This window comes from Peromyscus californicus, unplaced genomic scaffold (genome assembly GCF_007827085.1).
Source record: "Peromyscus californicus insignis strain IS unplaced genomic scaffold, ASM782708v3 Scaffold_12__1_contigs__length_115047231, whole genome shotgun sequence".
In the NCBI taxonomy this organism is placed as follows: Eukaryota; Metazoa; Chordata; class Mammalia; order Rodentia; family Cricetidae; genus Peromyscus; species Peromyscus californicus.
The window spans coordinates 49,312,783-49,327,141 of record NW_026294413.1 but is presented as its reverse complement, the minus strand read 5'-3'; the positions used below and the strand labels follow the sequence as shown (position 1 = coordinate 49,327,141).

General features: G+C 40.3%; 1 protein-coding gene across 1 annotated transcript in view; it reads left to right on the top strand.

The window, feature by feature from the left end:
- Positions 1 to 11,384, top strand: part of Htr2a (5-hydroxytryptamine receptor 2A) — a 63,515-nt gene extending 52,131 nt beyond the window's left edge. Inside the window, exon 3 of the mRNA XM_052732758.1 lies at positions 7,331 to 11,384. Within this exon, the coding sequence (XP_052588718.1) occupies positions 7,331 to 8,241 (911 nt within the window). The 3' untranslated portion in view covers positions 8,242 to 11,384. The remainder of the gene's footprint in view (positions 1 to 7,330) is intronic.
- Positions 11,385 to 14,359: the final 2,975 nt, after the last annotated feature.

Genomic DNA, 14,359 nt, shown 5'->3' with positions numbered 1-14,359 from the left:
GCACCACTAAGCTATCCCTTATGACTTCTCTTTCATGACCGCCGAGGTCCACATGGACCCACCCTTATCCAATGCCAATTGAATTTGAGTTAAAGCCAACCCTCCAACATATTCTAGGTACACAAGTAGAAACACCTCTTTGTTTGTTTGTTTGTTTGTTTGTTTTTCGAGACAGGGTTTCTCTGTGTAGTTTTGGTGCCTGTCCTGGCTCTCCCACTGTAGACCAGGCTGGCCTCAAACTCACAGAGATCTGCTTACCTCTGCCTCCCAAGTGCTGGACCTCTTACTCACAACAGGACACTATATTCTATCAACTGAGGGGAGACCCATGTGAAAGGAGGGAGGTCTTAGGAACAACTCAAATCACTATGCAACTAACTGAAAAGGCAAACCAGGTGCAATGCTGCTTTAATAGCTCCAGACATAAAGAAGAAGAGCCAGAGAGAGAAGACTACATGATTAGGTGAAAATTTAAGAATTGTGAATTACACAAAGACCAAATTGCAAAGGCCTTCTGGGGTGAGCTGGGTGATTGGTAATTGCTTGAGCATTAGGAACATTGTGGGTTCTCTAGAGTGTAGTATGGTTGATCCAGTGTGTTAACCCACAGGCACAGTTGACTTCCATCAGTCCTGGGTTGTGTGGATACACAGCTGCCACACCCTAGCTTTCCAGACACCAGGACTGTTTCTACACATAACCCTGCAGACTGAAGTAGCCAAAATGAGATATATCTCATGCAAAATTTATTCAAAAAACCTGTCCCCAGTAGAAATTCAGGGAAACTATAATAAAAGATGGGATTCAATAATATGGACCAGGCATGATCTTTGTCAAAATAAATCGTTGCTTATGAGCATATTGCTAAATACTCAGTTGAGAACAGGACACTTGGTAGTGTTGGATAACATGTACCACTACATGCTTATTTAAAAAGAAACAGTATACTTGAGTTTATTATTAATGTAACTGTATACATATATGAGGTATAATGTGAGTTTTGATTCATGTATATGATACAGGATAATTAAACCAGGTTAATTTGCATAGCCATCACCCAAAGTTCCTTTCTTATTTGTGGTTTCAAGAGCAAAGCAAAGTTATATAAGCCTGAGATCTAAGTTCGGTCCTCAGAACTGACAGTGGGAGGGGGGAACCAACTCCACAAAATTGTCTTCTGATCACCACACACACAATGCTGCCTATGTGCCCTCCCCACAATGTTAGTAAGTGAATTTTTTAATAATAAATTTTAATGATTTCAATTATTTGGTATGATTGAGATACTTATATTTTCAAGAGGCAAAACTGGTAAGTGTAAGTAAAGCTTCGCTGGAACAAGAAACACGTGGCTGGGTTTCCAGGGGTTGAAGTTGCAGCCGACACAATGCATCTCCATGTCAGAATTCTACCTGTCTTTCCGTGGGAGGTCACCCCGGGTTTCCAAGCACGGTCCCTTCACTACAAAACAGAGAGGGCAGCAGAACCAGGAGCCACCGAACCAAGAAGCTCTGCTGGGATAAGCGGCCACCAGCCTCTGCCGTGCGCATCACTCAGCTCTCAGAGGGCACTGGCATGGATTTGCTTCGGTGCCACAGCAGAGCCTGGGCGTTCATAGTTCTCCAACTCTGTAAATCAGTCTGGAATGAGGCCCAGGCACTGTCATTTTCAAAAGCTTCCTGGGTGATTCTAATGTGCAACCCAAGTTAAGGGCAACTGTTACATGCGGCAGAGACCAAGTGAGGATTTTCAATTGTCCTTCTAATTTCTAGCCTCAAAAGCATAATGTCTCACCAGAAGAAACTTATTTGGGGATTAAGAGTGAAGATTCAGAGTTCATAGAATCGTTGAAGAAGGATGTGTGTGTGTGTGTGTGTGTGTGTGTGTGTGTGTGTGTGTGTGTTGTAAGTGTATGTATAGTATATGTGTATGTATGTACATTGTGTAGGTATGTAAGTAGGTATGTTAGTGTGTATGTGCCTGCATGTGTGTGTATATGTGTGTGCTGTACATGTGACATCTGTGAAATTTAGACGTAATTAATGATGTTGTTGCTAAAAGTTTTCAAATAATCTGATGGAAGTTCTGTCTTTCTCATAGACTATATATAAATGCGTGTCTGTGCCAGCCAAAGGCTTTTAGGATTATTGGGGACTTTCTGAAACCAACATTAATGAGCTCTAATATAGTCATAGGTATTATAACTACTATAAAATCAATTTTTTTAAATATCAGCCATAAAAATTAAGAGACTGGTAGAAGTCTTAATTTTTGTCCCTAAATCTCTGTGCAATTCTAAATGAGTTGTGTAAGCTGGCCAGGGCCAACTTTCATCTCCACATGGCAAAACTCTCATCAACCCTTCGGGTAGTCTGAGTAATGTTTTCCAATCTGTTAAAAAGTCAATGTATCGTGAATGCATGTGTGTAAAATATCTTGAACTATTACCATGCGTTGGAGCTGGTAGGTTGGTGAGTGCCGTTCCAGTTTTCCATCTATCTTCAGTTTCCTCTTCCCTGCAGCCTGAAGATTATCCTGTAGCATTGACTTATGGTGCTTTCTGTCAAACGGCCAGTATATCCTCTCATATAATTTAAAAAAAAAAAAAGTCAAGTGTTCAAATGCAAAGAAACCCATGACTCGAAACTTTCCTCAAGTTCCTCAAATATCTTTTTCCATCATCTCTGCTCTCTATAGACTGAAAGCCTCCCCACAACGCTCAGTGTCCCATGAGACTCTTGCTACCTAGTACTTCAAACTTCTTGTATCTAAAGAAAAGTAGTTGCCACAAAAAAAAAAAAAAACATTAGTCACAAGATCCTAAATGATGAAAGTGCAGGCTTAAAAGAGAAAGCCCATCTGTCACAGCCAGTAGTTCAGAGTTAAGATTCTTTAGTCCATGTTAAGATGCTCGCTAGAGATGCGAACTTTATTTGCAAAGCAAGCAAAGGAGCTGAAAGAGAACATCCTCCAAAGCCTTTGTGTTCTTAGTGTCCGTGTTTCCCCGTTCACTTCACTGTCTGAATGTTAATGTAGAGGATTAAAAAATGTGCACAGAAGATCCAATACCTTTAGTGAATTTTGATTGCTGTTCTCTACTCCTGGGGGGGGGGACTTATTAAACAAAATGCAGAGTCACGTAGTTCAAGTTCCCGACTGTTTGTTCATAAAGCAAAATGCTTAATATGCAGAAATTTCAAGTGAGAGAAGATGTCAGGTCTCCAAAAGCCACTATTATCAAACAAAGCTGCCAGAAAATTAATGCACTTGAGATGACAGTGACCATGCTCTCGGCTATCAGCCAGCATTCTTCATCTCTCTTGGGAGGAGCACGCTTCAGCATTCCTTATTGCACACACAAAGCCCATCTACACGCCTTAGTTCTTTAACAAAAGTTTCTTCCCCTCTTTCTAGAGTATTGCTTTAACTTTTCGACCAGCATTTTACAAATATTTGCTGACCACAGTGTTTTAGGAAGAAACACTACAAATAAATAGTAGACTGCTGTGATCAAGATAGTTTTGTTACTCATGAGGAAAAATGGGCCATTTGAAGACCCATGAGCTGGATTGCTTCTCATCCAAATCAAGGTGTCCTCCCCAAGCACAAAACCATCCTGCCTCTGACCTCCTACCATGTCCTCCTGAGGCAGCTCTTTATCTCACACATTTAGAGGGAGAATCTCTGTATCCATGTGAAGGGTTCCACCACCCTTTCCTTCCAGGGCTGCAGAAATCAAAACATCCCACAGGGGGTGTATAATTTATGTGTCTCACCAACCCAAGACACCATAACAAATTCCAAATGATTGAGGAATTGGGTACTTTAGGCTGGCCTACATTCTGGTTCACTGAAAATGACCACTCATTATAAATTACCAGGTCATAAGTAGTAAGGCAAAAGGCTTTCAAGGTGGGAACTTCCTTTGTATTAATCAAGAAAATGAACACCCAAGAGTTTAATAACAAAATCATATACCTTTTTGGACAGTTGATATTTTGTTTATATGCATCATGACTAACAGTAATGGCTATAATCCATCACATTAGAAAAGTAATCAACAGTGCTAGCCATACCAAATTAAAATTGATTGAGACCTCATATGACCCTGGCAGAAGTTAATAATTACATCATTGTTACATAGCCAATAGTAAACAGCCAAAACACTATTTGTTTCTCTTGGTTTACGAACTCTGTTATATAAAGGGCTAACATAGAAAAACTAAGCAGTAGATTAGCACAAAATAATGTTGATATCTTTTTTTCTGAGTAATTCCACAAAGAAAAATACTACTGCCAGCTTTGCCATTTGTTCCCGTGCCCTTTAGATCAGGCACCACCCTGGTGCCCTGCATATTTGATCCATTTTATCCTCATTCCATCCGTAAAGGCATGCTGGCACCAGCCTCATCCCAGGAGCCCAGAGCCCTAGCCAAAACTCAAATCTAAGTCCATCTGAAATGGATGTCCAGTGTATCCATTCTAATCAGCATGTAGGGAGTCTGTATAATAAGACTGAATGAGCACACACATACACACAAAAAAAATGTCTCTCACAGATGTGAGTTCAAATATTGGCAGAAAAAGAAAGTGATCTTAGAAATCACAGGTTGTCTTTTATGATTAGTTTTCTGAAGTGACTGAAATTTGGTGAGGTATCAGAAGATCTCAGAGGATGGTACCCCCACAGCCACAAATTTTGGTTCAGAGGATGCTCTCAACAGGTGGTAAATGAAGAGTCATTTACCACAAAAGTATCCCTGATGTCATTGATGTTCACTTTCCAAAAACAAAACAAAACTACAATAGCAGAAAAGGAAAGAAAATTGGGATGGCTTTGCACAGACAAGTGGCAAATATCATCATTGAAGCCTGTAGAGTTATGGGCAAATGGCACTCAGAAAGAGTCTTACCAGGCTAGGAAAACAGTTTGGGGGCAGCGTGCATGCCACGAAAGCATGAGGACCCAATTTTGGACCTAAGCACCCATTCAAAAATCTGGGTATGACAGCAAGAGGGAGGGACGGAATGGAGACAGATAGATCCAGGGGCTCACTGGCCATCCAATCTGCCTGAAATGGCAAGCTCTCAGTTCAGTGAAAGACTCTGTCTCAAAACATAAGATGAAGAAATGATTGGGAAGATGTCAGTCTTTGGCTCCCACGTGGGCCCAAATGGTGGGCAATCTCTCTCTCTCTCTCTCTCTCTCTCTCTCTCTCTCTCTCTCTCTCTCTCTCTCTCTCTCTCTCTCTCTCTCTCTGTCACACACACACACACACACACACACACAAGGTGGGGGAGAAGAGGAGAGGAGAGGAGAGGGAGATAGACAGACAGACAGAGGTTCTTGTTAAGTATCACTCTAAGTTCCAGCTACTGTCCCTTCCAACAGCAGGGTGTTCGGATAGTCACACCTGTGTTTGGGGAAAGCCAAACTCTTTCTGACCATGCAGAGTTTGGTTGTTTTTCTCTTGTTCGGTTGTTGTTACTGCTGCTTCAGCGTTTGTATTACACATCCCCAAAGGGAAATGTTTTTCCTGTCAGATGACAAGGCAGGGGTTACACAGTGGCCCCTGATTCGGATGAGCTGGCCTGAGAGCAGCATCTTGGGCCACAGAGTGGCTGGAAGCACTACCAGGGCCCTCTGTCACGCAACTCAAGAAACTGAAAGTACAGCAAAGTGTAGGAAGGAAACAGCATCTCTCTGCGTCCACCCATTGGTGAAAGAAGCAAACTTGAACTGAGTTGTGCAATTGTTTCTTCTCCTTATCCCTCCTCCTGACCCTGAGTAAGAAGTGTACCATGATTGCTGTGGCTTAACCAGCCTCCTTCAGATCGCCTGAGCTCCAAAAAGGAAACAGAACCTCCCATGGTGGTCAAGCTAACCTCCACTAAGTAGGGTCCAATCACCATGGTGAGAAATTAGCATGATCAGAGCCAACTGTGATCCTTCGTCACTGCTATACTCCTCTGCCTGAGCATCTTACCTGGAGGACCGTGATAGATACCCCAAACCTGAGTACAGAGCAACTGACTGGCTGTAAGCTCCTATTCCCACGTACAATAGCATTCTGTACCTAAGTCATACATTTGACAATAGAAGTCTATAGCTGCCTTGTTTGGGGTGATTCATCCCAATGGACATTCTGCGATGAAAATAACTAACTTTTATGGAACAACGGGAAGTTCAAACATGAATTTTGTATTCTATGATGTGCAGGAAACACTAAATTTCTCTTTATGGGTAAGCCAGGATGTCACCATAGATTTCTCTGAATGTGTGTCACTTTTAGATCTACAGAATAAGAATAAGATATTTAATTTGTTTAATCATGTGATGTCTGAGGTTTGTGTCCCAGGTGAGAACCTGGAGGACACAACACTGAGTTCCCAATTGTAAAAGCTATGAGGTTTCCTTGGGACAGCATTTGCCTTGTTCTTTTTGGTGTTTGCAGGTGTTAACATTTCTCCAAGATAAAAGCTTTTTAAAACTAACCCAAAATTCATTTGGATTACTTGAAATTAGTAGCAGAAAGTATTTTTCAAAAACAGTTTAAAAATCTGTTAAACTTTAAAACGGTTCATGTTGGCTCATGCACTCAAGAGCCTGAAGCAAGAGGATCAATGTGAGTTTGAGGCCAGCCTGGGCTAGTGCAAGACCCTGTCTCAACAAACAAAAGCAATTCAGTTTTATAAGGAATATTAGGTGGGAAGGGAAGATCTAAAACTACATATCAAGTACTGTGTAAACAAAAGAAATGTAACCTATGCCACTTGGTCGTGAGAATAAATACTGTTTCCTTTAGTCACTGCTACTTTTTTACATTTTTCAAATTTGCTAGAAAGAAAATATATTAGGCTTGTAACTTTACAAAGTAAGTAAGATATGCTGATAATATAATGTGCAATTGAAAGTTACAAAATTGTAGATAAAGCAGAAACTTGTTCTGTTTCCCAGTGTGTGCCTGCGTCCGGGCCTGCATGCGGGCATGTGTGCATGATGTGCTTAAAACAAATGGCATTAAATTATCCATGGCAGTTTGTTTGTTGATCTCTGAATGGAGGTGTTAGTGGTCATTTTTATTTGCTTCATTTTGCCTCTGTGTGTGTTTTCTCCAGCTAATAAATAAATATGGAGTAAGAATTAGCCCAACTCTCGCTGTGATAACATATTAAACCCTTAAAGTAAGTCGGTATAAATTGCAGTAACATATGAAACCCTTAAAGTAAGTTGGTATAAACTCTTTGGCCAGCCAGCATTATGTGGTGATGTTCTCAACTTCATAGCCTCAGTTCCTTGATCACGTGTCTCGTTTTCCATCTCTTCCAGGTATATCCATGCCAATCCCAGTCTTCGGATTGCAGGATGATTCAAAGGTCTTTAAGGAGGGGAGCTGCCTGCTCGCGGATGACAACTTCGTCCTCATAGGTTCTTTTGTCGCATTTTTCATCCCCTTAACCATCATGGTGATCACCTACTTCCTCACTATCAAGTCACTTCAGAAAGAAGCCACCTTGTGTGTGAGTGACCTCAGCACTCGGGCCAAATTAGCCTCCTTCAGCTTCCTCCCTCAGAGTTCTCTATCATCCGAAAAGCTTTTCCAGCGGTCCATCCACAGGGAGCCGGGCTCCTACGCAGGCCGGAGGACGATGCAGTCCATCAGCAATGAGCAAAAAGCATGCAAGGTGCTGGGCATCGTGTTCTTTCTGTTTGTGGTCATGTGGTGCCCCTTCTTCATCACCAACATCATGGCCGTCATCTGCAAAGAGTCCTGCAATGAAGACGTCATCGGAGCCCTGCTCAATGTCTTTGTCTGGATTGGTTACCTCTCCTCCGCTGTCAATCCACTGGTCTATACACTGTTCAATAAGACTTATAGGTCTGCCTTCTCACGGTACATTCAGTGTCAGTACAAGGAAAACAGAAAACCACTGCAGTTAATTTTAGTGAACACTATACCGGCGTTGGCCTACAAGTCTAGTCAGCTCCCGGCAGGACAAAAAAAGAACTCACAGGAAGATGCTGAGCCAACAGGTAATGACTGCTCTGTGGTTACAACAGGTGATGACTGCTCTATGGTTACAACTGGTAATGACTGCTCTGTGGTTACAACCGGTAATGACTGTTCTGTGGTTACAACCGGTAATGACTGCTCTATGGATACACTAGGAAAACAGCACTCAGAAGAGAGTTGTACAGACAATATCAACACCGTGAACGAAAAGGTTAGCTGTGTGTGATGGACTGGTTGCTGTGATAACTGCACTGGAACTAGTTGTTACCTTGTGTGTGGGGGGGGCGGGGATAAGGAGGCTGGGACACATCAGACTACTCCAGTGACTCAACAGTGTCCATATGCCTCATTGTGTTCTGTGTATGGAGAGCAGGGTGTCACAAAATGTCCTGACAATGTCCTTGACAATGTCCTGACAGCATTTGAGATAGGAGTGTTGGTTTTATCATTGTCCTTTTAACATTGTCAATGAGATCTTTAAGACCATTGTCCTTTATTGTACAATTATAATGAGGCATAAAATCAATCTAATTTCTATTATCAAATAGAAACCTTGCTGCCATGCTGTTGATGGGTGGCATGGGAGTGAGTTGGTGACCTATTATTGTACATAAAAATAGCTAGAAATACTGAAAATAATGAATAGCCTCTTTTTTAAAAAAATAAAAAGCATTTAAAATTCACCATGACGCATATTTTGAAAATAAAAATATAGTATTATGAAATTTGTATTGCTAATATAATTAATTGAAATACTTGACAATATTTTTCATTCTTGCCTTTTCATAGACGCCATTTTGAAATGTTCACAAGATCGCTGGCATTTGCTGAGTTTGTCATTTAATTCTTGGATGTGGAAGGGTTTTAAATGTTATTTAATGACGCCCTTCTTTCTCTTCTACTTCTTGGGCTTTACCTGAATTTGCAGTGTGGTCTTGTTTCGTATCTTTTCTTCTCTGTGAACTATCAAAGGATAATTTCGCTTTTCGAAATGCAGTTCTAGAACTCGCTTCAAAGAAACAGCATCCTGGAGGTATTTGGTCACTCACTATGGAACCACTGCACTGCGCATGCGCCCTTTTAGCTGCGACCAGTGCATAGAGTTGACTGTCAAAGCTAAACAATAAACTCAGGTTTCTCGCTGTTAGCAGTAGTTTCTTAGGCTATCTCTGTAAAAAATCAAGTGACTTTCCTATTGACACTTAATCAGGTAAAAGTGGTGTTTTCAAAGGGCTGGGGATGTAGCTCCATTGAGTGCTCACCTAGCATGCAGGAAGCCCTCCCTAGCTTGGTTCCGCGGTACTGAGTTAACAGGGCATGGTGGTGCATGCCTGTAATCCCAGCACTTGGGGGGTGCAGGTGAGAGAATCAGGAATTCAAAGTCATTCTCAGCTATTTATCAAGTTTGAGGTCAGCGTGGACTGCATGAAATTCTGTCTCCAAAAAGTAAATAAATAAATATAGGCTCTTTAAAAATTGATACTTTCACAATAATGTATTTATATTATTTATTAAAATGGGTTAGTTTGGTTCCATGGTGATCTACTGACTGTATCTTATGAGTGGAACAGTTTCTTAGTTATTAAGGATATAAAAATAAATTTATAAGATCTTTGCATTTAAAAAATGCCAATCTAATTGGTTATTGTCCAAAAGTATGAACAGATTTATTTTGAGAATCAACCAGTTCAATTTCTTTCTTACCTGATTCAGAAAAGAGTTTGTATCCAATATTTTTTTTCAGTTTTTCTCATTTGCCAAGCAGGCAAGGAAATGGGAAAATATCAATTGAATCAAGGATTTCAACTAATATATAGAAATAAACATCTCATATTGGATCCAATTCATGACTATTTGAAGCAATATTTCTGTTCCTTCCCTCTAAAACTACATTCATTTTACACTGAAAGACACTAGCTCCCAACTAAAAAGCAAATATCAGTTACCATGATGTTTTGTAGAAATGGCTACTGCAGACTAACAAAGGTCAGCCACAGTCCACCTTGACACTGTAATGCCCAAGGGTGAATTGCAAATTACTGTTGGAACAGACAATAGATACAGGGTAAAATATGAAAGATTTTTATTGAATATAAAGGTGTTTTGCTGTAAGCCTTTGGGAAATGTTACAGGTTTGGGAATTAAAAGAATGTAGAAAACTTTATTATGTAAGTTGGAAATGCATTAAGGTTTTCCCAAATGTGTCCTTACAGGTGCTTTGAATGATGGTCATTGCTTCAGACATAGACTTTATAGTGTGTCACTAGCACTGAGGTTGTATTTGAAAGGAGTTAGTCCTTAATGATTAGATCATAATGACTGATAAAAAATAGAAGTGTTAAGAAGTCTGCTCTAATGTGTTTTGCCTTAGTTTAAAACTCTATACATGTCAATATGCATTATGGAAAAGATTACAGATTCTATCCCATGAACTTGATTCATCAGAATAAACATAAATGCTGCCTGGCAGATGTCTTTTGACTACACATATATTACCAGTGTGTATGTGGTTTTTCTCTCTGTAACTATCTATTAAAGTGTATATAAGAAAATGTGTACCTGTATATATGTACAGACATGTTCCCATGCACTTTATTCAATATTTATATATTTATATGAAAGAAGAGCAAGTCGGTGAAAACATACACTTGTGCATGTTTGAATCATGTTGATCTAAATGTGAATTCATCGTCTAATATTCCTATGACCGTCCATGACTGCCAAAGGAGGTTACTGTGTAACAGAGATACCCTTTAAATAAACTGGAAGTTGCTTTAATTATATGGAAAAATTTTAACACAATTCTATCAGGGTGTTGAAAACAATAGTCTGTGTTCAGTGTATTAGTCTTAAATTGAATGATAACTTAAGGCCTCTCTTTAGTCTGGGTACTTCCTGACCTCTATGGCTCTTTAGATACACTCCTCTCCACAATAGGGGGGAAAAATGGTCATCTAATGATTTATGGATCCATGATGAAAGGATTCATGTCTAGTAAATACTACTAAAAGAGTGACAAACTTCACTCTTCTTTAAGTTGAATGATAGATTCTTCTAGATATAAGGTACTTAATACCATAGTTAAGGAAGACTCAGTTAAAGCTTCTATCATCTATTTGGCCACATCGCCATCTCATGGTCAGTTTTGGGAAATGCTACCATAGTCCAATCAAATCCTGACTGGGCTGCTTTTAGCAAAAGGGTTCTCCCATTTTGTGCACTGATAAAAACATATTTATAAAGTGGTGTTATTCTGTGCCATATGTAACAAATACAGTGGAGATTTATTTTATGTACTGATTTTAATCTATTCTAAAATATTTCAAGAGTGAATGATTAATTGCAAATAAAGTATCCTGAAAACAGTGAGTCAATGGCTGTGTTTGCTAAAAGGAATTGCCCCCAAACCTTCCAGATCTCCAAGCTGAGGACAGTTGGAAAGTAAAAGCCTGGACTTCTGGCTTCAGCCACATCACAAAGTTAAAATTCACTTCTTCAGCTTAATGGTCATGAATCAGTTTCCAGTTACATACAGAAGACAGATGCTTTGTATCATATTGATACCACCAAGAGGTATAGAGTCATGCCTGCAGGTGTACGCATGCACGGGTGCATTATCATACATGCACAAGCACACACACTCCTTCACAGGAACCACAGTTAATCAAGGACATGCAGCATCATTAAATAGACCAGAAAGTCACCTGATTCATCATTTCACCTTTAAGTGTAGAAACAAAGCAGGACTTCATAGGTGCATGCCCTTAACCCCAGCACTCAGGAGGCAGAAGCTGAAGGGTGGGGCATGCATACAGATTACAAGGCCAGCCTGAGCTACATGATATACATGATATCTTATTTCCAAAAAATTCAAATGAAGAAAGTATAGGGATAATTACAAACAGGGAGAGTGGTTTGTTTGTTTGTTTGTTTGGTTGTTTGTTTGTTCAGATTGTTATACCTCATGTGATGAGCATCTACCTACTGTATGCCAGGTGTTAAGCTGTGTGTCTTACTCATTTTACATAAATGGGCTCTTCACAGTGATCCTAAAGGTAGGAATAGTCTTTTTGAAGATGAGAAAACTAAGATTCAGTTAGTGACATGTCAAAAGTCACATAGCTAACAAGAAAAGTAGCAGTTCAAGCCAGGGGCATCTGATTCAAATCCATAAATGCTTCTCCCAAGGTCATCCAAGTGGTGGAAAAAGTACCTTTCAGGACCCAAACACTCCAGTTTCCATTTTTTGCTTCTCGTATACACTGAGTTATGAGCTTGAGTCATCCTTATTGCTGCAAGCCACAATAATATGAAGTAGGATATCAGCTGGTTATGACGTGATAATACCTGGAAGAAGCCAAGGGCCTTCCAGAGGTCAAACCAAGGCTCAAGGGGTCTTGGTGATATTGGCTTTTGATTATTCGCCATTTCCTGCTATGAATTTCTCATGTGCTATTTTAGCTTTTCCATCATTCACTGGGCACAATTTTCCCTCTACTAATGGAATATTTAGATAACCGTCTGTACATTAACGCAGCCAGGAACCCCAAGTTCAGGCCTTTCTGTAATTATCATTATTAGCAGCATCCGGCTAGGACCATCCCTGGACGGATGAAAATATCTTATCAGAGATACCTCTGTATTCTCTAAGAACAGACTTAAGCATTCAGACTATCTGTTTGAGAAGGCCAGGTAGATGTGCTAATTAAGCTTAATTTTCTCCTTTCCAAAGTCTTATCTCTAGTTTTCGATCCACCCTTAACAATTAACTCAGAACTAAAGAGTTCCTACTTACAGGTATATCTAGCTGTAACAGAAGTTGCCTAGCCAAGTTGCCTAGCGACTGAACACACTTCCCCTGCCCTGCCAGAAACAGCAGGAGCAGAGAAAGCTTGGAGAGATAAAGGCCAAAGGGATAAAAAGCAATTTTATTTCCAGAGATGAGACAGAGAAGGAGAATGGGAGAACTAGATGGGTAAGACTGGAGGGGAACAAACTGAGATGGGAAAGAACTAGATTGGAAGAGAAATGGATTGTAGGAGAACTAGATTGGAGGGCTAAAAGAGAGTACTAGAAGAACAAGATGGAAGATGAGGAAGAGCCAGATGGAGAAGAACAAGATGAGAAAGGAGATGGGAGAGGAGCCAGATGAGAAAGACCAAGATGGAGCAGAAATTAAGATAGCACTTAGAGGATACAGCAGATAAATGTAGTGAGAAATCCAGCAAGAAAGGAGCTAGGCATGAGAGCAGAATAGAAGCTGTGTAGAGAGAGAACTGACTCAGAAGAATAAAGTGAATGAACTAAGAGTTTCATGTACATAGATTTATTCAGTATCATCAAAGATTAGATTATCAGTTGGTTGTAGATTCTTCATGGACCCTGAGAGAGGACTATCGAGGGGCTGGATCCCAATAGTTGCCGTTACCTTATCACCATGCACTTCACTGTAGAGTCTCTAGAATGGACCTGCAGGGCCCTGCCTGGCTAACTGACAGAGATGGCTATATCAGATCACAGCTGAAGCTGTCCCTGATAACCTGCAACACACTAGAAATGATAGCAATGAGTTTGCTTGCTTTAAGATTTTGTTTGCTTATTTGTTTTCATTAATATGAAACAAAGGATTCAATCTAGGGTCTTACATTGCTAGGCAAGCTTTATGCCATCGAACTGTACCACCAGTCCTCTTTTAAGCTTTCCTTTTGAGAGAGGGTCTTAAGTTGCCCAGGCTGGCCTTGAACCTACTCCATAGCTTAGGAAGGGCCTGAACCTGTGATCCAATATTGTTCTTCAGAATTCTCTACTGTTTTCTGTGAATGTTTTTGACTTTCAAAACACTTTTTACCTCTGCTACCATGATGCAGAAGTTCCTTCATCTGGCTCCTTTTATTGCTTCGATCTAAAGTTACCCATTTAATGTCCCATTTATAAGACTGTCACCAGATTTATGGTCGCATGCAATCTGTGCCTAGCAAACCAGATTTAGCCACTCATCCTCGATAAGTCAATTGAAAAGAGCCAAATGAATGATGAGAACAATAAAGAATGATTTATTCAATGAGGGACGAAAAGATTCAGAAAGCAAAAGATAGCTAAGCAGTCCCGCCGAAGTGTGGTCCTGCCCATCACTGTCTCAGCCCCAGTCTCTCCCATAGTTAGTGTCTCCCTACATCATCATCTAACAAGCTGTAAGTCTGTCACCAGAGACAAGTTTCTCTTCTGACTGACGACAACTCCTTCTCTGGTTGTCCCCAGGGTGTGGACCTTTTCTTCCCCATCAAGAGATTACTAGAGAAATTCTATTTATTGGGGGGATCTATTTGATTCAATAGTCTGATAGG